General features: G+C 39.7%; 1 protein-coding gene across 3 annotated transcripts in view; it reads left to right on the top strand.

Annotated features, from left to right (window-relative positions):
* The window catches only part of LAMA2 (laminin subunit alpha 2), a 684287-nt gene that overhangs the window by 652811 nt on the left and 7063 nt on the right, over nucleotides 1-24413 (top strand). For all 3 annotated transcript variants that reach the window (XM_060419598.1, XM_060419599.1, XM_060419600.1), the window contains 7 exons: nucleotides 1227-1375; nucleotides 7115-7291; nucleotides 7535-7703; nucleotides 19165-19277; nucleotides 19815-20004; nucleotides 22067-22222; nucleotides 23666-23819. In XM_060419598.1, coding sequence (XP_060275581.1) covers nucleotides 1227-1375; nucleotides 7115-7291; nucleotides 7535-7703; nucleotides 19165-19277; nucleotides 19815-20004; nucleotides 22067-22222; nucleotides 23666-23819 — 1108 coding nt within the window. The remainder of the gene's footprint in view (nucleotides 1-1226; nucleotides 1376-7114; nucleotides 7292-7534; nucleotides 7704-19164; nucleotides 19278-19814; nucleotides 20005-22066; nucleotides 22223-23665; nucleotides 23820-24413) is intronic.

Below are 24413 nucleotides of genomic sequence, written 5' to 3' on the forward strand. Positions count from 1 at the left end.
ACCACCTCTCAGTTTCAGATTTCTCCTCATCAGAACCAAATAAATAGGCTTGAATCATCAGTTGTCAGAATAGTTCTTAAAATAAAACTTTTTCATTAAAACAATTAAAATGAGAAGATATTAAGTGCTATAGTACAAATTAGAAATAACATGTTAATGCTTCAACATTTTAATGAATGCCTGTTTTAAAATCTCACTGTTATTGCTGTCCGAAAGAGGAAACAGCATTAAATAACTCATTTCTGTTATAGAATCAAACTGGTTAAATGACATACTCTATTTTTCAAAGCTACCAGTTTTGATACTCACAATCACATTTGTGATTATGTTCTGCTAACGGGGTTTCAGACCTCAATCAGCTAAAAAAAAAAAAAAACTTTAATTGAGTGCTTAGATGGCAGTTGCCCCTTTCTGATGGATGGTGACACTAATCCAGGTCCTCTGGCCATTTTGCATGGAACATGCAGCAACACAGCCGATTTTGCAAACTGTTGGAGACATTGTGACGTTTGACTGAAACCATCTCCACCGCCTTGTGGTGACTCACGGAGGACCGACTGATCGTGTGTGGCAGGGGGGCCCGTGCTCCACTAGAAAAGGAGCATACGGTGGTGTCAGCTTTGGGGATGAGGACTGCATTCAGTTTGCTCCCTGGGGTTCACAAACTGATCTCAAAAACCACACTGTTGCTATAGTAACAGTGACAAGAAGAAAGCAGTGGTGTTTGTGGATGAAAAATTGTCTGCCTTCTTTCTAAATGTGGGAGACAAGTTAGGTGTTGGTGATAGCAATCCATTCCACCAGCCTGGAGAAGGCATTGAAATCTAAACACTCAAAATGCCCTGAAGTGGGAATGAGACCTGATTTCCAGAAGCTAGCTGTCCATCTGTGAATGCAAGGGAGAGGGGTTTTATTAACCCCCTTTGTTTCCTGATGGGTTTCATGAATTAGAAGCCCAATGCGAGCACAGCTGTTCCTTTCAGCATGGCAAATCTGCTTTGCAGAGATGGCTCCCTTACTATCTCCCATTCCACATCACCTAACAAGCAAAAATGGTAAGTGATTGTAAAGCTATTTCCAGCTGCTTTAAATACTCTGTAAGAAAATATTGAGTCTTAACTTCTCAGGTAAGCTCTCAGAGCAGATGAATCTGCCGTTCTTTCAGGTAACTAAGCTAAGTCCTAGATGAGACTCCTTTCGTCTTCAATAACCATTTGCTGTTGCAGGTCTATTATGCGATCTTCCTGAACAAGGGACGTCTGGAAGTGCATCTCTCCACAGGGGCGCGCACAATGAGGAAAATTGTCGTCAAACCAGAGCCGAGTCTGTTTCACGACGGGAGAGAGCATTCTGTTCATGTAGAGAGAACTAGAGGGTAACAATAGTTCTGGCGACTGACTGTACTGTCGTAACTAACACGAACGTTTTTGCTCGCCTTAGTCCTTAACTGGACCTTTGTGTGTATGGACAGATGACACATTGCTGAATTGTCAAGTAGCTTAATTTTGTCTTCTTTATATTTCATACTTTGGGAACTTCATTTACCTTGACCCTTAGGAGTTTTATTCTTAACGTTTTTTCTGCTGAGCAGCTCTACTCTCCACCTCTGGAAAACCAAATGCATCTTCTGAAGCCATAGCTAAGAAAAATCTCTCCCTCTGCGCCTCTCAAATACTCTCTTCTCAAATAAAGCATATGTGGGTGGTGAAACGGCATAGAGCAGCTCAGCTGGGGCCCACAGCCTTTGGCAGCTGCCATTTCATTCGGGTTCCAAGGCAGTTATGGCAGCTGCTTAGAAATCTGTCACAAATACAGAGCAGGGCAGCAGCTGCAGGACCTGTGGGGCCCTGTTCTGTGTGAGCCTCATGCCTGGCCCCTGCCAAGGTATGCGGGGTCCCTGTGCCACAGCTCTGTGAGGGACCAGAGTTGAGAGAGGGCAGAGGCTGCTGTCTTGCCATCAGTGCACAGAGGCTGCCTCTCTGCTGAACCACCAGAACACTTGCTTCCCAGCCCTGAGTCAGGGAATTGGCTGTTAGTGTTAGGAGCTGATGTCTAATTTTTTCAGACTGCTGAAGTACTTTATGCTTACTTTATTGAGGAAGTCATTTGTTATTTGATTTTTCTTTTTTTCCATCAAAGTGTATGACAGCTCAGGTAAGGGGCTTCCCTGATGGTTCAGCAGGTAAAGAATCCACCTGCGATGCAGGCAGGAGACACAGGAGATGCACATTCTATCCCTGGGTGAGTAAGGTCCCCTGGAGAAGGAAATGGCAGCCCACTCCAGTATTCTTGCCTGAGAAATCCCATGGACAGAGGAGCCCGGTGGGCTGCAGTTCATGGGTCACAAAGAGTCAGACACGACTGAGCAACTAAGCACACAAGCACGGTGAGTTTAGAAAGACAATTAGAGAAAAACAGAAGCCCAGACTTCAGACCTCCAAGCCAACAATCCATTTAGACTGAAAACAGAAAAGAACTGGAAATCAAACTTGATGAAACCTCAAAACATAGAGAATACTTTTAAATATTACAGTATGAAGGTGTAGCAAAAGTTCAAGCAAGCAGATGTTATTCTGTACTTAAAGACCACCATTTTTTAATCATCCTCTTGTGTGGACTATAGTTTAAATAAGTAATAACAATGTCTTGTAAGTAAAGAAACTTTCCTTGCTTTGCATTTTTCTGTTATATAGAGCATTATCTTTTGGGCTGAATTAATGCTCAGTCAATTACGGAGTATCTACTAACTGAAATGTTTAGAAACCATGATTAAGACAAATGAGGGATCAATATTTGGACAAACTAAGAACATTTACTAATCTTCTAGGCACATATTGCAGTCAGGGTCTCTGAAGAGAAATGCAAACTGAATATTCTCATTTGAACCTTAAGGAATGCTCTAGAATACTGATTTTGCAAGTCTTCTAGGCTTTACTTCAGGTCCTTTGCCAAATGTTAGTCCTTCTTATTGAAGGAAAAACTTTTTTAAGGTTTTTAAATAATTTCAAGAAGCAAATGCAGATCTGAGAAAGGTTGGCCAAAAAATCATCCAAAATATGTTATTTTGTAGAGAAAGGATTCTGACATTCCCAAGTGCATTTCGATGTTATGCTAAGGTGTCCTTTTAACAGGTGTCTCTTCAAGAAGGGTATTTTAGCATGCCAGCTTCACAGCTGTTGGCCATCAATCCAACCTTTATTTGATTAATCTCGGTATAGTACATCCCTGAAAACTGGTCATTCAGTTAATTGGCCATATAAACAAACTGTTGTGCCATTCTCTATTAATTAAAGGATAATGTATTAGACATATTAGTGTGTTGTCACTACACTCTGTGGCAAAGCACGAGCTCATTTGCCACCATAATGTCTCATTCAGCACTCTGAGGTCAAAAGACAATTATCACCTATCCTTTAAACAAGTGCTTCAATTAACTGATTAACCAGAGATCACTAATGACCCTAAGAACATCACCTAGAAATATATTTTAATGCTTCATATCAGTTTTATGGCATGCCTTGTGTCAAATACTACAAAAATTATGTCCTTTAGTTATTCTAAATATATATGAGATATGTATTCATATCCTTTCACTGTAGATGAGGAAATATTAACTAATTTACCCCCAAATCACATAGCTAGTAAATAACAGGCAGGATTTAAACCCAGATATACTTGACTTTGGAGAAAGCAATGGCAACCCACTCCAGTACTCTTGCCTGGAAAATCCCATGGATGGAGGAGCCTGGTAGGCTACAGTCCATGGGGTCACTAAGAGTCGGGCACAACTGAGCAACTTCAGTTTCACTTTTCACTTTCATGCATTGGAGAAGGAAATGGCAACCCACTCCAGTATTCTTGCCTGGAGAATCCCAGGGACAGAGGAGCCTAGTGGGCTGCCGTCTATGGGGTCGCACAGAGTCAGACACGACTGAAGCGACTTAGCAGCAGCAGCAGCAGCATACTTGACTTTAACACCTCCATCTGTGCTTGCTAGGTATTTATTCTTACCTCTGTGACCTCAGAGGTTTGTATTACTTGATGTTGATGATGATACTCTTGTTAACTTGGAAATACTTGCTTTCTTCCAACACTATTTAGAGATGTCAATTGTTTCCTTTCTTCAAACAATACCACCTCATAAAATTAGTAGATTTTTATCAAATTAAGAGGCAAGCTTTTCAGTATTTACTCTCTTTATTCTTCCTTTCTCATTTTCTTTCCTTCTCTACTCCTCCCTCTGCAAAAATTTCACTTCCTGTACTCTGGTGTCTAATTCCCTAGTACTCCAGTGATCCTCTGCCTTTTATAACTGCTTGGCCCTCTGATCTTCCTCCTGAGGTCCACCTAAATGGCCAGTAGTTCTAAGTGGATAAAAACAGTAAACCCTAAGAGCCTGGAGTAGAAGCTTAGGCACATAGCTATTCTCCATGAAAGCATTCTTCACACAGGTACAGAATTAGGCTAAAGACCACAAAGTTGGAGCAAATATTTCAGGAGTAATTTGAGGTTTCCAGAATGGGACCAAGATTTGAATACTGCAACCCAATTATTTCTTTCTAGCCATCCAAAATATGTTCAATTTAAAAATTTCAGGTTTTGCTTCTCATGTAAATTGTAAATTTCAGGGCACTTCTCTTAATATCTTTTACCATGTACACAGTTCATTTGATAGTGATTTGAAAAAAAATCTTAGATCAATATTTCACACAAATAACTTGAATATAAGTGATAAAATATTATAAAACTTCAAGATTCAACTATTGAAATTTTAAGGAAATACAGCTGACATATTACAATGTTAATAGTATTGTAATGATTCTTATAATGCTTTTTGGGCATAGTAGGTCCACAGTAAAGAATTTTTGAATAAATGCTTTTTAAAAAACACACCAGAATCATAAAGAACATGCAATATCCCTGTTTACAAAGTGCTAGATAAATGACCTAGATTTGATGCTCTTAGGTTGTAAAATACAAACTGGATTCAACTATAGTCTTTTAACAGTGTCCTTATTAAGTAATACAACCTCAGTGCAATGCCTTAGTTAATGGTTTCTGTGGTTCAGAGTAGGGGTTCTTATCCTCCTTTTATAACAGAATCAAATGGGACTGAGCAAGATTTAATAACTAACCCAAGGTCACACAGCTAGTAAGCTTTCACGAATGCTAAGTCACTTCAGTTGTGTCCGACTCTGACTCTACGGACTGTAGCCTGCCAGGCTCCTCTGTTCATGAGGATTCTCTAGGCAAGAATACTGGAGTGGGTTGCCATTTCCTCCTCCAGGAGATCTGCACAGGGATGGAACCTGTGTCTCTTATGTCTCCTGCACTGGCAGGTAGTTCATACTAGTGCTTAAGTCCAGTCTGTTCTTCTGAAAGTTCATGGAGATCTGAAAGATCTCCACCCTGTGATCCAGTAAGGGCCATTGTTGTGGTCTTTAGGGGCAGAACCAGACTAGAGAGAGTCCGCATAAGAAAGAGGAGAGCCTCTGGATCTTTAAAAATTCTAATCAAAAGCAGAGATTTGCTCTCCTCAGACAGTATTTAATAGTGGCTTAAACCCTTCATTCAAACCCTGAGGAACACTGGCATATAGGAGATTACCTTTAGCAAATGGAAAAAAAAAAAAAAAAGAGGGAGTATGAGGGGTACTTCTCAATGAGTCACACATATCCAGGAGTGGTTTTCTAAAAGTCTCATAAAACCACCCACATTCTTAACAATAAGGTTGAACTCTTGAATTTTGCCAACACAGTCTTCCGAAGTCTGGCAAAACATCAATATATCATTCCCCCTATTTTGCCTTTGAAACTAAATCCAATCTGCTGCCTCCATACCACCTGAGCAATAAAGAGACATAAAAAATGCTTCATAGAATGGAAGGAAGTAAGTATATCCTTGATTAGAGCACAGGTCCAGAGTCAGACTGCCTGGGTTCAAATCCCAGCACATCTGTATGAATTGGCAAAGCTACTTAGCCAATCTGTTCCCCTCAGTAAACTCATCTGTACAGTGAGTATAACAAACATTTAAAAGATGTTTGTTAAAAAGATGTTTCTGACATTTTAAGCCACAACAATATCTGGTTTTTGTTCTGTTCTCTTACATTTGAATTGTCCCAATGTGGGCCAGTTGTTCACTCCCATTTCAGAGCATCTTTGCCTGATTTATTGTTTCTAACTCTATGTGTGGTTTTTCTTTATAAAATCAAGTAACATAACATTTTAGAACTGAGTTTGCAGCCTAAATATTTCAGATTTTCTCTCCAAATATGAGTTAGTTTGTAGTAATCCCCATTCATGATCCTCAGGCTATTGACTAACACTTATGACTAAGGGCCCCATGCTGACTATTGGGACTGAAGTTTAAAAACCTGCTTCTAGAACAAAAGAGAAAATGCTTTTGGTCATTTTCATCAGCAGAATTCTTTGCCTCCTGATTCTCTTCCCCAGGATCCACAGAGTGAATAAGTAGCATGAGGTTCTCAATTAGTAATGTGTAAGTTATCTCTCATAGGCAAATTAAGGATGTTAATGAAACAGCCACTAAAGAAAATCATTGCAGTGAACAATTAGCCTGGTGTTCTAGCCTGCCTCTTCCATTCAAAAGCCAGCAGCTACTTTCTTTATAAAACATCCAGTAAGCGTTTGCTGTTGATTCCTACAATCTGAGCTCTCAGGAGTACAGTTTGTCCCCTAGCAAGAAGATAATAGCTGGCACAAAGCAAGAAATAAAGAGCCAAACAAAACATGACCCCATGCTGTGCTAAACCGACTGAGCCTCATACGATTAAACATTACAACCCCACACAGAAGCCTCCACTCCACCGGCTCATGTGTAGGACCACTGTTGTCAACACTACCAGAGGCTAATGCTGTAGCTGCACCACTGCCTTGTTTCAAGAAACTCTCTAGGAGAGCTAACAAGGGAGGCAGAGGGGCAAGATCCTGAGAAACAATATCGTTTGCTAAGTGACAAGTTCCAAATCATCAGATTTGGCTCTCTTAAAAGCTACTGGAAGAAGGGGTGCAGGGTGTCAGGAGAGAGTTTAATTTCTAGTTGTACAGGACACTGTGTGTTTTACACTTGTTTACTTTCAATATTTTATCAGCATATTTACTGTTCAAGTGGATGAAGACAGAAAGCATATGCAAAATCTGACAGTGGAACAGGCAATAGAAGTTAAAAAGCTTTTCGTTGGGGGCGCTCCACCTGAATTTCAACCTTCCCCACTCAGAAATATTCCTCCCTTTGAAGGCTGTATATGGAACCTTGTTATAAACTCTGTGTAAGTGAATCTCCTTGTTACTCTTTTCCCCCCCCCCCCCCCATAGGACGATCGCTATTGCATCCGTGTTATCCAAAACCATGAGGTGGGGGAGAGGGGAAACAATGAAGATCTTCAGGTCACATTTTTGTTTAATTGCACTGATGACCTTTAAAAGGGGAAGGGGGAAATGTGATGTAACGGTAGGGAAGCAGGACAATGAAAATTAAGAGAAAATATTGAATTTTCATTATGTTCCCTTAGCCCTATGGACTTTGCACAGCCTGTATCCTTCAAAAACGCAGACATTGGTCGCTGTGCCCATCAGAAACGCCCTGAGGAGGAAGATGGAGCAGTTACAGCTGAAACAGTTATCCAGCCAGAGCCAGTTCCTACCCCAGCGGTTCCTGCACCCACCCCATTTCTGACACACGTAGGTGTTTACGTCCCATTGCTTTCTCATTTTACCCCTGTGTTTGTAGTCACTTTCTGAAAGAAGTTACTCAGGATATCTAGTATCTTCTACTGCTAGAATTAGAGGAAGGGTCACCTGTCTATGAAAACCTATTCTCCTTATGCCTTCCTTGAATTACTTTCATTTATATTTATTGTCTCCCTTAATCTTCTTGTTTATAAAGTGGCACATGTTTTCAGTTGAAAAGTTAGCACAGAAATGTCTGCAGAATCAAGAATAAAATCCACCTATACTAGCACCACCCAGAGGTAATCATATCAATTTTCAGCCCCTTTTATTTGCATTTTACATAGTAGATCTCATATCATATATATAACTTGGTATTCTGTTTTTATTTTTTATTTTATTTTTTTTTGGTATTCTGTTTTTAAAAACCAGTTGCCAATGTGTGTTTTAAAAACATCTTGCCAATGTGTGTGTCTAATATAATGTATATGTATATGTATGTTTGTGTGAGAGAGACATAAAAAAATGCTTCATAGAATGGAAGGGAGTAGGTATATCCTTGATTAGAGCACAGGTCCAGAGTCAGACTGCCTGGGTTCAAATCCCAGCACATCTGTATGAATTGGCAAAGCTACTTAGCCAATCTGTTCCCCTCGGTTAACTCATCTGTACAGTGAGTATAGAATTTTTTAAAAGATGTTTGTTAAACACCTAGCATTATATTCAACATTTAATAAATGGCATAATTACCATATAGTAATGATCATAGTGACAGCTTTTAAACAATTTCTATTCAATATTATAAGTAATTTTCCTAACAGCTGTCTAAAATATATACATATACATCATCACCCCATTTTTAACTGAGTTAATTAAGAATTAGTTAGCCTAAATAATAAACCCAAACACAGTCAGTAAGTGGCAGGATAGGAATTTTAATCCAGTGGGTCTGATTATACAATCTGATTCCTTATCACGGCAACACTTTGTCTTTACAGGTGGTTCTGTCTTGCTCATTGAGCAGTTACCATTTAGAGCATTTCTAGTTTTTCACTACTAGAAACTGTATTCTAATCATTTCTGTACATCAGACTTTCTCATTGTTTCTAATAATGTTCTTAAAACAGATTCTTCAATGGGTAATTATGAGGCCAAGTGAAGAATATAGCCAAGATTCTCAACACATATACAGGAATTGCTTTTTCCAAAGGTTATACAAATTTTCATTCTCACCACCAAAGGTCTCACCCTGCTCTTGACAACATATGCACCGTACTTATAATATTTGCCAGTTGACAGATGGAACATGTTACTTTGAGTGCAGATTTTGAAACTCCCCAACATTTTGTTCTTTTTATTCGTTTTCATGATGAAATTAGTTGTTCTGTAGAGTGGTGTGCTCATTGTCACTAGAAATATTTATTAAATGAGAAGCCAAACTGGCCATTTATTCCAGTCATCATTTCCTCCTCTGTAAAATGTGGGCATTATACCTACATTGCCTAATGATGGGATTATTATAAGAATCAAATGAGATAGTATATGTGGAAGTTCTTTGAAAAGTAGAAAAGGTGTGCACGCATAGATACCGTAGGAAGATTCTTTCTTGCGGGCTTTTCTCTAGCTGCAGTGAAAGGGGGCTACTCCCTAGTTGCAGTACATGAGTTTCTTATTGCGGTGCCTTCTCTAATTGTGGAGCTTGGGCTCCAGAGCGTTCGGGCTTCAGTTGTTGCAGCACGTGGGCTCCGTAGTTGTGATTCCTGGCCTCTAGAGCACAGGCTCAGTACTTGTGACTCAAGGGCTTCATTGTCCTGCAGCATGTGGGATCTTACCAGACCAGGGATTGAGCCCTTGTCTCCTGCATTGACAGGTGGATCCTTTACCCCTGGAGCCACCAGGGAAGCCCCAGATACTGTGAGAATTTTCTGCATTTACTCAGTAACTAGTATGTGTCCAGTACTCTGCCAGGCATAGTATATCCATTATTTCATTTGATTTCCACAAGTTGTTTATTTATTTATTTATATTGTTGGAAGTATTATTAGCCCCATTTCACAGAAGAAAATACCTCTGATCTCACAGCACAGCTAGCAAGTGAAAGGCTATCAGTAATTTGGGGATTAGTTCAAGGAGTTGCTTTTCTCCTAAGACATACTGAGATCTGCCACATGGATTTTAGAATGTTTCCTTAGTGCTTCCATAATATAGCTTTATGCTAGACTTCTCCCAGCAAAGGGAAGGTGAATGATCCCCACCCCTTTTCCCTCATACACCACTCTCTGAACTGTTATCCTTCATATCTGTTCCTTGGTCTCAAGTCAATTAAAGAATTAAAAATGCTGTGGGTAAAATAAGCTTTTTAGACATTGGATGCAAATATCCATTTGGATCCTATAGGAAAGTGGATCCTAAATTCTGAACAACTAACTTAGAATTATAAAAAGCAGAAGCCCTCGAGACCAGCTGGTCCACTTGCCATCTTAATACATGAATCTTTTTGTATACTTGATGTAGACTTAAAGACTTTGCTTGAACATTCCATTGACAAGGCTCTTCCAGTGTAATAGGGCAGGCTGTAGTTGTAGGAAAGCCATTGGTTATAATGAAGTCAAACCGCATCCCTATAACCTCCATGTAATGATTGTGTTTCTGTAGCCAAACACATTAAGTTTTTATCTTCTCTAACGTCCCTTCAAGCATTTGAAAACAGCTGTGCTCTCCTTTCCCAGGCTAAATATTCCATTATCTCAAGCATTTTTCTTACTTGCTAATATTGTTATTCCCACCAATAATATTCTTATATTTGAAATATCTCTTTCAAAATATGGCACCTAGAATAGATCATACTACTCAAAATGGAGTACACGGTTCAGAGGAAAGCAGAGTTCCTCCTTCCACTGGTCTGTCGCCATATCCCACTAATACACCTGAGAATGTTTTAATGTTTTAAGCAGACGTGTCATGCCATCAGCTCCTCATTAGGTACCGTATTTGGTCAACCAAAACCTTGAGGGCCTTTGAAATTCTCTTGAGTCGGGTCCTTCAGCCAGTAAACACTGAATCGATCTGGTTTATTGGTGAATAACTCTGCTGGACCTACCAGTCACCCTTCTTTTTCTCTTTTTAGTGATCACCTTTCTTAGTTGTGTTTCTAAAACACAACCTTTTAGGAGATCTCAAGCATATGCTTGTGTGGCTTCTAGAGATCATATATGCCTCCTTTTTCTGAAAACAAAGATCCTTTCACATCTGGACTGGAGATTTTAACTCATTTAAGTTTTCTTATAACCTTCTGTTCTAATTCCAGTTTTCTCTCAGCAGTGTGTTTAACTTCTACAAAAAAGAGCGGTCCACTTAATAGAGAAAACAAAAGCGAAAGAGAGGTTGAGTAACAGTCCTGTGGGTTGGTGTGGAAAGACTCACAGAACATCAGACTGGCACATTCTCATACTTATGACAATGTGGTCAAATTTGTGTATTTTAGAATCTTTCATCGCTGTTGGGTTGTACCATATTTTCAGAGTTTTAGATCATGGAACCATATATATTTCCTCTTTTTAATTTGATTTCTTTCATTTTCTTTCATTATTTGTGTGTGTGTGGAGAGAAGTGTCTACTTTTTAAAGGCTATGTTTTATGACAGATATTTACTAAGAGCCTACAAAATGCAAAGATGAGTAAGATATCATCATTTATTTTATGGCATTTATTTCAAATATGTATTAAGAGCCTAATAGAGAAACAAAAACTGAGAGACATATTTGAGAAAGTAGACATTACCACAAATAGCACAGTAACCAAATATGCGAGGAGGCCAGTCAGGATAGGTGCCAAGGATGGACTGCAAACACAACTGGCTAGCTTCCAAGATGGAAAATTAGAAGCTTGGCAGGGGACACCGTTAACCTCCACCCAGGTTAGTGGTACCTAGAAGTGTGAAAACAGATCCATAAAATGCAAGTTTTAATATGTCACCATACTCTTGTACTTAAAATCTTTCCATCGAAACAATATAAAATGACATACTTATGACATTATGTTAAGTGGGGAAAACAGGATATAAGACTCTGTATTCTGCATCATCATATCTACATCAATAGTTAGAAAAACACATAAGAAAAACCTTTTCAAAAAATGCATCAGATGCTAACAGCAGATGATAGATATGGTCCAGAGATGATTTTTCAGCATTTCAAAGAATATTCTTAAATGTGTTTTGCTTTCATAAATGTTTTAAAAGGTAAATTGGAAAGCTTTTTCAGCATTTATTTCTCCACAGCCACCAGTTATACAGCTGATTTCCTCAGTGGGGAAGAGAAACATGCTGCACGAGCCCCTCTCAGCTCAACCACATTGAGAGTCACTGAGGAAACAAACTAGGTCTTCAGTCCAAGTGATCCATGACAGAGGTCTGCCTTCCCATCTGCTGTAGCCCACCTGCCTTTACTCAGTGAACTCAGGGGGCTCACTGAATAACTGCCTTGTCTTCTCTAAATGGAGGAAATCCTACTGAAAAAGAGGATAATGTTTACTCTGAGGATTGTCGTTATTGTTGTTCAGTTGCCAAGTTGTGTCCGACTCTTCATGACCCCATGTACTGCAGCGCACCAGCTTTCCCTATCTGTCACCGTCTCCCGGAGTTTGCCCAAGTTCATGTCCATTGAATCGGTGATGCCATCCAACCAGCTCATCCTCTGTTGCCTGCTTCTCCTTCTGTCTTCAGTCTTTCCCAGCATCAGGGCATTTTCCAATGAGTCTTTGCATCAAGTGGCCAAAGTATTGGAGCTTCAGCTTCAGTATCAGCCCTTCCAATGAGTATTCAGGGTTGATTTCCTTTAAGATTGACTGATTGGATCTCCTTGCAGTCCAGGAGACTCTCAAGAGTCTTCTCCAACTCCACAGTTCAAAAGCATCAGTCTTCAGCGCTCAGCTTTCCTTATGGTCCAACTCTCACATCCATACATGACTACTGGAAAAACCATAGCTTTGACTGGACAGACCTTTGTCAGTAATGTCTCTGCTTTTTAATATGCTGTCTAGGTTTGTCATAACTTTTCTTCCAAGAAGCAAATGTCATTTGATTTCATGGCTGCAGTCACCATCTGCAGTGATTTTAGAGCCCAAGAAGAAATCTGTCACTGTTTCCAACTTCTATTTGCCACGATCTTAGTTTCTTTAATATTTAGTTTTAGTCCGGATTTTTCACTCTCCTTCAACCTCGTCAAGAGGTTCTTTAGTTCCTCTTCAGTTTCTGCCATTAGAGTGATATCATCCACATATCTGAGGTTTTTGATATTTCTCCACTCAATCTTGATGCCAGTTTGTAGCTCATCCAACCCTGCATTTCTCATGACATGCTCTGCATATAAGTTAAAGAAATCAGTGACAATAAACAGCCATACAAGGTTCTAACCATTGCTTCTTGATCGGCATACAGGTTTCTCAGGAGACAAGTAATATGGTCTGATATTCCATCTCTTTAAGAGTTTTCCGCAGTTTGTTGATCCACAAGGTCAAAAGCTTTAGCGTAATGTAGTCAGTGAATCAGAGGTCGATTTTTTCCTGGAATTCCCTTGCTTTCTCTATGATCAAGCAAATGTTGGCAATTTGATCTCTGGTTCCTCTACCTTTTCTAAACCCAGATTAGACATATGGAAGTTCTTGGTTCATATAATACTGAAGCCTAGCATGCAGGATTTTGAGCATAACCTTGCTGGCATGGGAGATGAGTGTAATTGTCCAGTAGTTTGAATATTCTTTAGTACTGCCCTTCTTGGGAACTGGGGTAAGGATTAGCCTTTTCCAGTCCTGTGGCCACTGCTGGATTTTCCAAATTTGCTGATATAATTGACATAAGTGCAGCACTTTGATAGCATCACCTTTTAGGATTTTAAATAGTTCTGCTGGAATTCCATCACTTCCACTGGTTTTATTGACAGCAGTGCTTCCTAAGGCCCACTTGCCTTCACACTCCAGAATTCCTGGCTTAGGGTGAGTGACCACACCATCGTGGTTATCCGGGTCATTAAGATTCTTTTGTTCAGTTCTTCTGTATATTCTTTCCATCTCTCTTGATCTCTTCTACTTCTGTTAGGCTTTTACCGTTTCTGTCCTTTATTGTGCCCATCTTGGGATGAAAGTTTCCGTTGATAGTTCTAATTTTCTTGAGATCTCTAATCTTTCCCCCTTCTGTTTTCCTCTGTATCTTTGCATTGTTCATACAGGAAGGCCTTCTTGTCTTTCCTTGCTGTCCTCTGGAGCTCTGTGTGTAGTTGCATGTACCTTTCCCTTTCTCCTTTGCTTTTTGCTTCTCTTCTTTCTTAAGCTACTTGTGAAACCTCCTCAGACAACCACTTTGCCTTCTTGCTTTTCTTTTTCTTAGGGATGGTTTTGCTCACTGCCTCCTGTACAATATTACAGACCCCTGTCCATAGTTCTTCAGGCACTCTGTTTACTAGATGTAATCCCTTGAATCTATTCATCAACTCCACTGTGTATCCATAGGGATGTTAATCATACCTGGCTGGCCTAGTGGTTTTCCCCCACTTTCTTTAATATAAGCCTGAATTTTGCTATAAGAAGCTGATGGTCTGACCCACATTCAGCTTCTGGTCTTGTTTTTACTGACTGTATACAGCTTCTCTAACTTCAGCTACAAAGAATGTAATCAATCTGATTTCAATATTGACCGTTTGATGATTGATGTCCAAAAGACTGCTATGACACTTGGCATTTTTCTTGGCATAACAAGGATCATTATGGCCTAGATTATACACTGTATGCAAAGTACCTGCTCACAGTAACACTCCACCCTTCTTCTAAGAGAACTAGTTACTTTAACCTTTCACACTTCTAAGGTGAGAGCAAGGGTTAGGGAAAGGGGGTGAGCATTCCATTTTTAAACAAACTCCAACACGATATGGTTATTATCTCTCAAGTCTCCTGTCAGTTTCAATTCTCACCATTTTCTCTCTTAAAATCAAAATTCAGAATTTTAGGAATTTATTTAAGAATTAAGACTTACACGTTAATTCCAGAAGTGGCAACTACCCATCTACGTCTCCCTTATGTGTTCCAGCACAGTTGAAAGCATCCTCTCCTATTCTGTTTCCTTCATTTCCTTCTTCACAACGTCATACCTGTCCCTACCAGCAACTTACAGCACAAGGCCAATGATCACTCTCCTCCAGGGCAATTTAAGAGTATTTTGAGAAAGCGCTGCCCTGTGAAATGGATTATGTCAATCCTGTTATTAATACATGCCAGACCATCATAGATCAGAGTGCATGTTTTCCGCATATTATCTCATTCGATAGTGTGGTAGCTGTCTTCTCTTTGTACTGCTCTCTTATTCTTTAGCCTGTTTAGTGCTGGATAAAAAAAAAAATATCTGTATCTATTTGTGGATATTTCTCATGGAGGACAGCAGGGATAAGAGTAGATAAGAGTGTGGACTTCTAGTACTACAGAAAATTATCAAAATGTGACAAGTTCTCTGCAGGTAAATATGCCGTTTATACCAAGTCTTTCCAACTAATGTGGCCTGTGTGGGTTTATATACAATGCACTGGCTGCGTGGTTGTTCTTTTTTGTTTGTTTAAACTTCAAGTTTATTGGAATGTTGAACTTTGAATTTCAAAGTCTAAAATGCGAATACTAAGAGGAGTGGATAAATAGCCATGAGAAGTCCTGCAGTTCAGGGCTCTTGGGGGAGTTGTGAAAAAGAAGTAGAAAAGAATAGAGCAAAAGAAAGCTATTCCTCCTGAAGATTTAATGCTATGACTTTAAAAGCTAAGTACAGTCCTGGCCAATAAATCGAGTGGATACTGATATGTATTTAAAGGAGAAACATACATTTTCCATACCGCAAAGAATTACTCTTCAGACATTAGTGTGTAAATGGAACTGCAAATGCCTACTGTTTACCAAAAGAGCTTATATTCAAAGAGTTAACATAACTCAGTTTCTCAGTAAACAACTTGAACAGGGGGTTTGTATTTCAGAATATTAAAATTTTTACCATATTTTTACCATATTTCAGTATGGTAAGTCTGTACCATAAAAATTATCTTCTGCTTAGTATTCATGCCAAAAGAACAGCATCACAAAGACGCATCCCATTTTGAAGAAGTCATTTTAGCCCTCATTTGTTTGGAATTTTTGACTCATGAAAGAAAATGATGCTATTTTGAATTATTTTTTATTAAAGTATATATAGTTGATTTATAGTATTACATCATTTTCAGGTACACAGCATAGTGAATCAGTATTTTGCAGATTATACTTCAATTATGCAATTTTTATACCATTCATCATTTGGTGCTTTGAAGAACAGAGATGCCAGTTGTGGTCAATACAACTAAGTCTCTACTCTGCACCAATCTAAAGTCAAGCAACGCTTATCCACCAATCATTTGTCATTCTGAATCCAATAACACATTTCTAAATGTCACCCAACAGTCAGCAGTTGGAAGTGACCCCTGCTTTATTCTGATCTGAAATTAATTGAGTAACAGGATGAAGGTGAAAATGTTAAGCTCCATTGCCAATCCGAGGCTCTATCCACTTGCCTAAACATGGCCACGGGAAGCACAGCTTCCTTCCGAATCCTCTCCAACCACATGGCTGCTCCCACCAGGCGCATGGCCATGTTTAGACTCCCTACCCAAGTCCTGTCTGCCTACAGCTTGTCACCTGCCAAGCAGAGATGTACTTGGAGCAAGCACACCCTATCCCTTCATATTTTCCCCATATGTACTTTAAAGAGTCACCACAAGGTGGCAGGATTGTAACATGCTGAGATTGATGATCCCCTGATATTTGCATTATTGTTTTAACACATTTCAGAGCTCAGTGTTTCCGAAATAACACAAGTCACGTCCATAAAGATGATGCCTCCCCTCGAGTTCACACTGGCTTGAAGGAAGACAATTCATCTTGCAACAATTATTCTTTAAAGGTTACTTAAAATTATCTCACTAGAAGACCCTTAGCTTAAATTTCTTTGGGAAGCGCAGTTGAAAATGTCTTTAATGACAAAATCATTTTAGTCTTGTGCAAACCTCGGGGCACTTTCTATCCCATCTCATGTGGTCCCTCTTCAAAATGTGATTAGAAGGAAAAGAGCCTCTTGAGTGGCCAGGTGAGCACTCTACTCTCCAAGGGGTTGAGGGAGGGGGAAGAGGAGACACGACAGGTAACTTTCTGGGAATGTCAGGCCTGGGTTCAGATCTGCCCGCAGGAAAGCAGTTTAGACACAGTCCATCCCACCTCCCTTTAACCAAGTGAGAGGAGGCATTGAGGCTTGCAGCAGAAACATTCCCAGACTAGAGACTGTTGGAGAATTGTCTTCTTGTTTAAATCCTAAAGCAGATACACAGAAAATTCTCTTACACTGGTACTTCTCTGTCCTCTTTCAACTGCCAATTTTATAAAAGAAGGTGATACTAGAGTGGGTAGCCTATCCCTTCTCTAAGGGATCTTCCCGACCCAGGGATTGAACCAGGGTCTCCTGCATTGCAAGCAGATTCTTTACCAACTGAGCTATGAGGGAAGCCCTTAGGGGTACGCATTATAGTTCCCTAATTCCTCCACATAAAGTGACCTTTTCAAGACCTCAGTTTTCAGAGCTGAGGGTTTAGAGATGCTTTAGCTAAATTCTGCCCCTTGATGGACTCCCAGCAGGTCAGATTCTCTTCAAGATTTCTGAGGAGGAGTGCAGGCTACTTACGTACGTTGTGATAGTCGTCTCTACAGAAAATATTGAGAGGCTGATAAATGATCCAGTTCTATTAAGAGCATCATTGAAGGCTGAGACATTAAGCTACCAAGATCTTTCCATATGGGCTCTTTTTTGCAGGCAGTGTAATAAGAAAGGTGCCATGTGTTGGTTCCAAGAGAGGCCCAGTCAGCTGCATGAATAGATAGCATTTTTCTGTTCTGCCCGCTGAGTTTTTGCATATCTGTGTGAATTTTAGCCACAGTCTGTTCTTTGTAACTGACCATCTCCTGGGAAGCTAGGTCGGGGAAATACTTCCATAAAGGCCAATTTTACAGCATTTCAAAACACTTAAAGCCTTTTACCTGCTGTAGCAGAGTGCTCCATTTGACTAAGCTCAAGAGAAAAAAGAGGGCAAGGCTTTTCCTCATCAAGGAAAAATTTCCTGTGCACTGATGACTCATCTCCACGGTACAGTCTCTGGGAAGAGCTTTCTGTATCCAGAGCCCACCTTGGGCTGCTTGAGACTCTCTGCTGACTCAGCATGCACTGGGGCAGTGGCCCGTCCAGTGCTGTTAAGTATAGATCTTCAAAAACAAATGTGCTCTTGAGAGCATGCGGGTTATTTATTTTCTTGTGTACTTCATGTTCTAAAAGACTTCTTAAGCAGCTTGTACTTGGAATTATTTTGTGAAAATAGAGACCAGGGAAAGATGGCTTTGGTAACTTGAGAAGCCTTGATTATCTATTGAGCTGAGGGTTACTGTAGCCAAGTAAGGTCCACCCAGCCAGGTCCAGCTATATAATTGACAGAGCCCAGAGCCAGATGAAAATGCTAGGCACCTTGTTCAAAAATTATTAAGAATTTCAAGATGGTGACAGCAGGGCATTAAGCCCAGTGACTGCACAGGTAGCCTGCCTCTGAAGCTAGCCCTGCAGCGAGATCTCCCTTGTAAGCACCATAGGAAGCTGATCTTTGAACAGTGGCAGTTGAAATGGTATATGGTGGGTTACATTAAAAACTGTGCTGGGTTGCCTAGCAACAGCCTAAGGGACTGAATGGCTGACTTGCAAGTTGAGAAACACCAACTTGAAAAGTCTAAATTCACAGAAATCTTCTAGCACTGATAATTTTCAAGAAAAAGTAAGACAGTGGGAGACAGAAACGGGGAGGGGAAGAAAGAACATATTTTCCCACTCATAACCTGACAGCGGCTAGCTTGTCACTTTCCCTGTTCAATCTTCTAAGCAGACAACTCTTCATAAGTGAAGTAGAAGTGAGAAGGGAATTCCAGTTTTCTCAGAAGTATAAATAATAGTTTTCCTTAAAGGAGAAAGAAATGGCAGCCCACTCTGATATTCTTGCCTGGATAATTCCGTGAATTGCATGAACAGAGCAGCCTGGCAGGCTACAATCCATGGGGTCACAAAGAGTTGGACACAACTGAGCGACTAACACTTTAAAGGATGGTGGAAACATGAATTAATCAATGCATATTTTTGAGCACATGCCTTTGGCAACTCAAGGGTACAGTATAAGAAAATGGATTCACATTTATGGAACATTTAATAGTAAGTACCTCCTATGCAGTAGATTACAGAGATGAATCAGAGACCGCTTTTATTTCTCAAAACTTAAGCGAGATTATGTGAGAACATGAAGCTGAAATATAAGAAACCATTAGACAGCAGCATTACATACATTTTAAAGAGTGGAGTCTGTAATCTGCTTCTTCTCTCCTTGGTATTTTACAGGGTCCTTGTGCAGCAGAATCAGAACCAGCTCTCCTGATAGGGAGCAAACAGTTTGGGCTTTCAAGAAATAGTCACATTGCAATTGCATTCGATGACACCAAAGTTAAAAACCGGTACGATTTATTCTGAGATATTAGATAAGAACTGATAAATGGAAGTACTAAGCATTTGTTTACTCAAGTTTAATTAACTAGATTTATTAATATATGAGGTGAGATTTTTTAATTCACTGAGTACAGTAAAGAATAGAAATCTATTTATCTGAGCCCGAGAAGCCCAGTTTAGAAACTCAGCAGACCTGGAAATCCTCACCTCTCAAAAGGTTTTGCTATGTTTTATGAAATGGCTTCCCTGGTGGCTCAGCTGGTAAAGAATCTGCCTGCAATGCAGGAGACCAGAGTTTGATCCCTGAATTGGAAAAATCCCCTGGAGAAGGGAATGGCTACCCACTCCAGTATTCTTGCCTGGAGAATTCCATAGATAGAGGAGCCTGGTGGACTACAGTCCATGGAGTTGCAAAGAGTTGGATAGGACTGAGTGACTAAATATGTGTGCATCCCTTATGAAAAGGCACCATGATCCGATGCCACCCTATGCTAGAGTAACAACACTCTTATTCCCATTTTATTTTGCAAACTTTTATTTCACAGTCTCACCATTGAATTCGAAGTGCGAACTGAAGCTGAATCAGGCTTGCTCTTCTACATGGCCCGGATCAACCATGCTGATTTTGCTACAGTTCAGCTGAAAAATGGATTGCCCTACTTCAGTTATGACTTGGGAAGTGGTGACACCAGCACTATGATCCCCACCAAAATCAATGATGGCCAGTGGCACAAGGTAATAGTCCCTGGATGTCAGCAGTGCCCTACAACGGGGTTACTAGGGGGCAACCATCAGAATTCCCCTGGTCCCAATACTGTTTCGCCAGTGCAGACACTGACTCTGGGGGTACTGAAATGTGGCAGGGGCTAAAAATAAAGCAAGCGCCATATACAACTGCCCAATCTAGGAAAATGGGGTCAGACCTGGATAGGTTTATAGTTGAACACTTGCATGCCCCATCATGGTACCACAAGATTCCATCATTGCTATACAGCTGTGGTTCCCAAGCATCTAGCCACACACTAGGGCCAGGCAATTGAAGACATTCCCAAGATGCTAAGTATTAACACTTAGAGAAGGAAATGGCAACCCAATCCAGTATTCTTGCCTGGAAAATTCCATGGACAGAGGAGCCTGGTGGGCTATAGTCCATGGGGTCACAAAGAGTCAGACAGAACTGAGCAGGCATGCATGCAAGTATTATTATGGGACAATGGAATGTGTTGATCATGAAGCTCTATGTATTCAATTAAAGCAATAATATTTATTCTGAAATTCTATTTTTCCATTTTTAAGGGGCTAAAATGGCCTCTCTTTTATGAAATAATATTTGACCAAGTCAAAAGCTGGCAACACTAAAATGGGCCTTAAAGCTCCCTTCTCCCACTCTCCCACCCCCTACAGGTCTGAGCACGCTGAGTCTGAGAATCTGCTACACCGTGTTTAAAGTCCTCTAGGGTATCATTTCCACCAACAGTCATTTGGAACAACTTTTTAAATGTTGGCCTTACACCCAGAAGCTGGTACTGTTATGGGCACAGAAGGCTCATTTGCCAGCTTACTGTCCTCTTTGGCATGACTGCAAGTAGATAATATACTGCCTGATTAAAACGAAACTCACTCAGAATTTGTCTCTGCACCTGTTGTAGCCTATTAAGTAAAGCTTCCCTAGGTCGACCAATTAAATTTTTAGAGTAAGATATTATTAGCTATTGGAATTTATATATTAACATACTTGAACTTGTCATATCATATAGAAGGCTAAGGAACCTGGAAAAAAATGATATAAACTCAAAGTCAACTAATTTGTTATCTAGAAATAAGACATTTTCTAGGGAGCTTATGACTAGCAAATGTTTTATGCAGGAGCTTTATTACAGTTTATTCTAATCTCCAGCTAATAGAATAATAAATATGATACTTGAGAAAGAGACATATTGTCAGGCCACAATGAGGCTGGGATTAAGAAAGATAGTTTAAATACTCTAAGTAGCCAAATGAAGGAGGGGTTTTATCCTTGAGGGTTTTTAAAAAATCATTTCCAAAGCCAGCATAGATAAGTGTAAAATAAGGTCTCCAATTACTCTAATCCTGATGTAGATTTGTTTTTAAACCATTGTTGTCCTCCAGCATTTCACAAAGTTACCTACTCCTTTTCCTAAATTCAGACTCAGGGATTTTATGCTCAAGCTAGTCTTCACACCATTTGCTTCACTCTGCCCCAAAAGATAAGTCACTCCACTGCTATAATTTCAGCCCCAGTCAGCTTTCCATCTTTCTCCTGACTTTGTGCTAATCAGCTGCTGCAGAAACATCAGTGCAACTTGGACACACTGCCCTTCCTCCAATTCTGCATGAGAAGTGCCTATTAAGCAGAGGGAAGTAGCGTATCTGAAATTGTGCTGGGGAGACCAGTTTGCTCAATCAAACTAATGCACTTTTGAAATTGGACATGAATTTTGCAGCCCACTTAATTCTTGACAGGGCTCTCCACTGGCAGGTTTCCTTACAACAAGCATACCTCTTGATGCCTATGTTCACCCAGCAACTGTGGAAGAGTCTCCAATCTAAAACTCACCCAGAAAGACCGTGTACTCTTTTGGAGATGGTACTAATGGAAAACACAGACTTTGAGATATTCTTAATTTCACTTATTATTATGGGTTTAGCACATATTAGGCATTCAGTAAATTACTTCATTTTTTCCTAAGGAATATCCTGAAGGTTTTTATGTCTTATACTCTGCATATCTGAAATTATCTGTGATTGAAATGAATGACTCCTCTTCTTTTGGTAGATTAAGATTATGCGAGTTAAGCAAGAGGGAACTATTTATGTAGATGATGCCTCCAACAGAACTGTCAGTCCTAAGAAAGCTGATATTCTGGATGTTGTGGGAATGCTGTATGTTGGTGGGCTACCCATTAACTACACTACTCGAAGAATCGGTCCAGTAAGTGTCAAATTTGTTTCCTTTGTTGCCTAAATAGATGCCTGAGTCATGAATGTATTCTGAATTATTAGGTCACATTGACCCAATTATAGATGAATAGAAAGTCATCTTTCCTGAGAAGTGACAATTTTTCTAGATAGATCTATCAGAGACAATATTAAAAAACAGTGTGGACCCTGGAGCCAGACTCGCTCAGTTTGATTATGTGCTTAACTGGGTGCTCTTGAGCAAGTTGCTTAATTTTTCTTTGACAAAGTCCCCTTTTATGTAAAATAGTATTATAATAATACCAAACAAACAAGGTCGCTGGAAGGATTAAATGAGGTAGTATATTAAAAGTGCTCAGAAGAATACCAAGTATCTAGAAGGTACTAAGACAACAAAAAAGACGATAATGATAATATTGATGGTACTCTTTCAGGAATAGAGATTTAGCAAATACTGAGAGATGCTGTATCTATCTTGTTCAATACTGGGTTCAGAATTTAAAGTTCTCAGTTTTGTAAATCAATATTCACAATAATTTTTTGTCAGACCATGTATCCTGGTTTGCTTTGGAAAGCATTCTTTTCTTTAAAAAAGGGATTAGTATTTTTTTTAAAATGCACTACGCACATGTGTGGTTCATTTCTTTGCTTAGATTAGAACATGTGATGACGTGTGGTTGTTCTTCATCAAAGACAGTTGTTCATAATGGTTACAGTTCTCAGTGTTTAACCCCCCTTGTGGATGATCAGTATTCCTTTCCTTTCAAAGCTACTGGCTATGATACCCAGGCTAATCAAAATGAGATTTTCTGAACACTCTTCGGAATGAGAGTGGCAAGAGTGGTTAACTTGCCTCCCTTAACCCAGATGAACTATAATGAAGCAAAGTATGACTGATTTATTTCTAGAGTCCCTAAACTTTGAACGTTTCATGCAAACTTTCAAGTTTCATGTATATGTGCATTTTCTTACGAAAGTGTAGACTGCTTTCATTAGATTTTCATAAGGAAGAAGCACTGATCCAAACCTAATTATATTTTCAAGTAGAATTTGAACACAGACTATGGAAAAAAAATGTATATATACTAAGGTTAATAAACTGTCACTTGAAACATGAAATAGAAAGATACTAATTACGAGTTACAGTATCCAGAGGGGGCCCAGACCCTTATCAAACCAGGGGTCCCACTAGGGATATAGTGTGCAGTATTTTAGAATATCAAAACAGTCATATCCCCCAGCTAGACACAGCTTAGTTGAGAAGCAGGATGCGGGATTCTCTGCAGTCATGCCCTGAAGCCTTGGGTGACAGGCCTGATCCGGGGAGTCTGGAGGATGCCTCAGGTCAATCAGCTGATGATTTCTAACACAGAGCACCCTACCAGTGATTATATTCCGCATAAAGGCAAACTTCTGCTAAAACCTGGTATGTGTTTCTTCTGACCTGAACGTTTAGGTGACCTATAGCATTGATGGCTGCGTTAGAAATCTTCACATGGCGGAAGCGCCTGCCGATCTTGAACAGCCAGCCTCCAGCTACCGAGTTGGAACATGTTTTGCAAATGCTCAGAAAGGGACATATTTTGATGGAACAGGTTTTGCCAAAGCAGGTGAGGTGCTTCCATCTCCTTCCTGTTGAATATTAACTAGGTGCAAATATTGACTTCTGATTTGTGTGGGAAGATAAAAGTCCCTGGGTTCCTAAACTAGCATCCTTTATTTAAACCAGAAATAAAAACTTGTAGGAGTAATTTTTTAAAATGCCTCTTAAAGATTAATGCATCTGATTCTAACAAAAACTAACAGAAGAAATAAAGTAAAAGGCTATTTGGAGAGTTTATTCTATTTCCTTCCCTGGAGATAATAGTAAAAAAAAAGGGGGGGGGTGGAATTTTACAAGAAGGGTCATACATTTCTATTGTGTAACGTATTTACTTTTCAGTTTTCCCCATCTGCCTTTCTTTCTGGAGATGAGATAGTATTTTTCTTTCTTTCTCTCTTCAATTCCTTGCATGGTTCCATTTCTTTTTCTCCCCTTACACACAGGGAAAGAAACCTTTCCCTTTTTTTAGTATCTCCCTCTTTCCAGTGAACATTTCTAGTCCAGATTTGGGTCACTGTCAGTGAATATACAATTTGGAAAGAAAAATATGAAATAACTTGTACATAATAACCCAAAAATCTGATATTAACATACTTTGAGA

This window comes from Ovis aries, chromosome 8 (genome assembly GCF_016772045.2).
Source record: "Ovis aries strain OAR_USU_Benz2616 breed Rambouillet chromosome 8, ARS-UI_Ramb_v3.0, whole genome shotgun sequence".
NCBI lineage: Eukaryota > Metazoa > Chordata > Mammalia > Artiodactyla > Bovidae > Ovis > Ovis aries.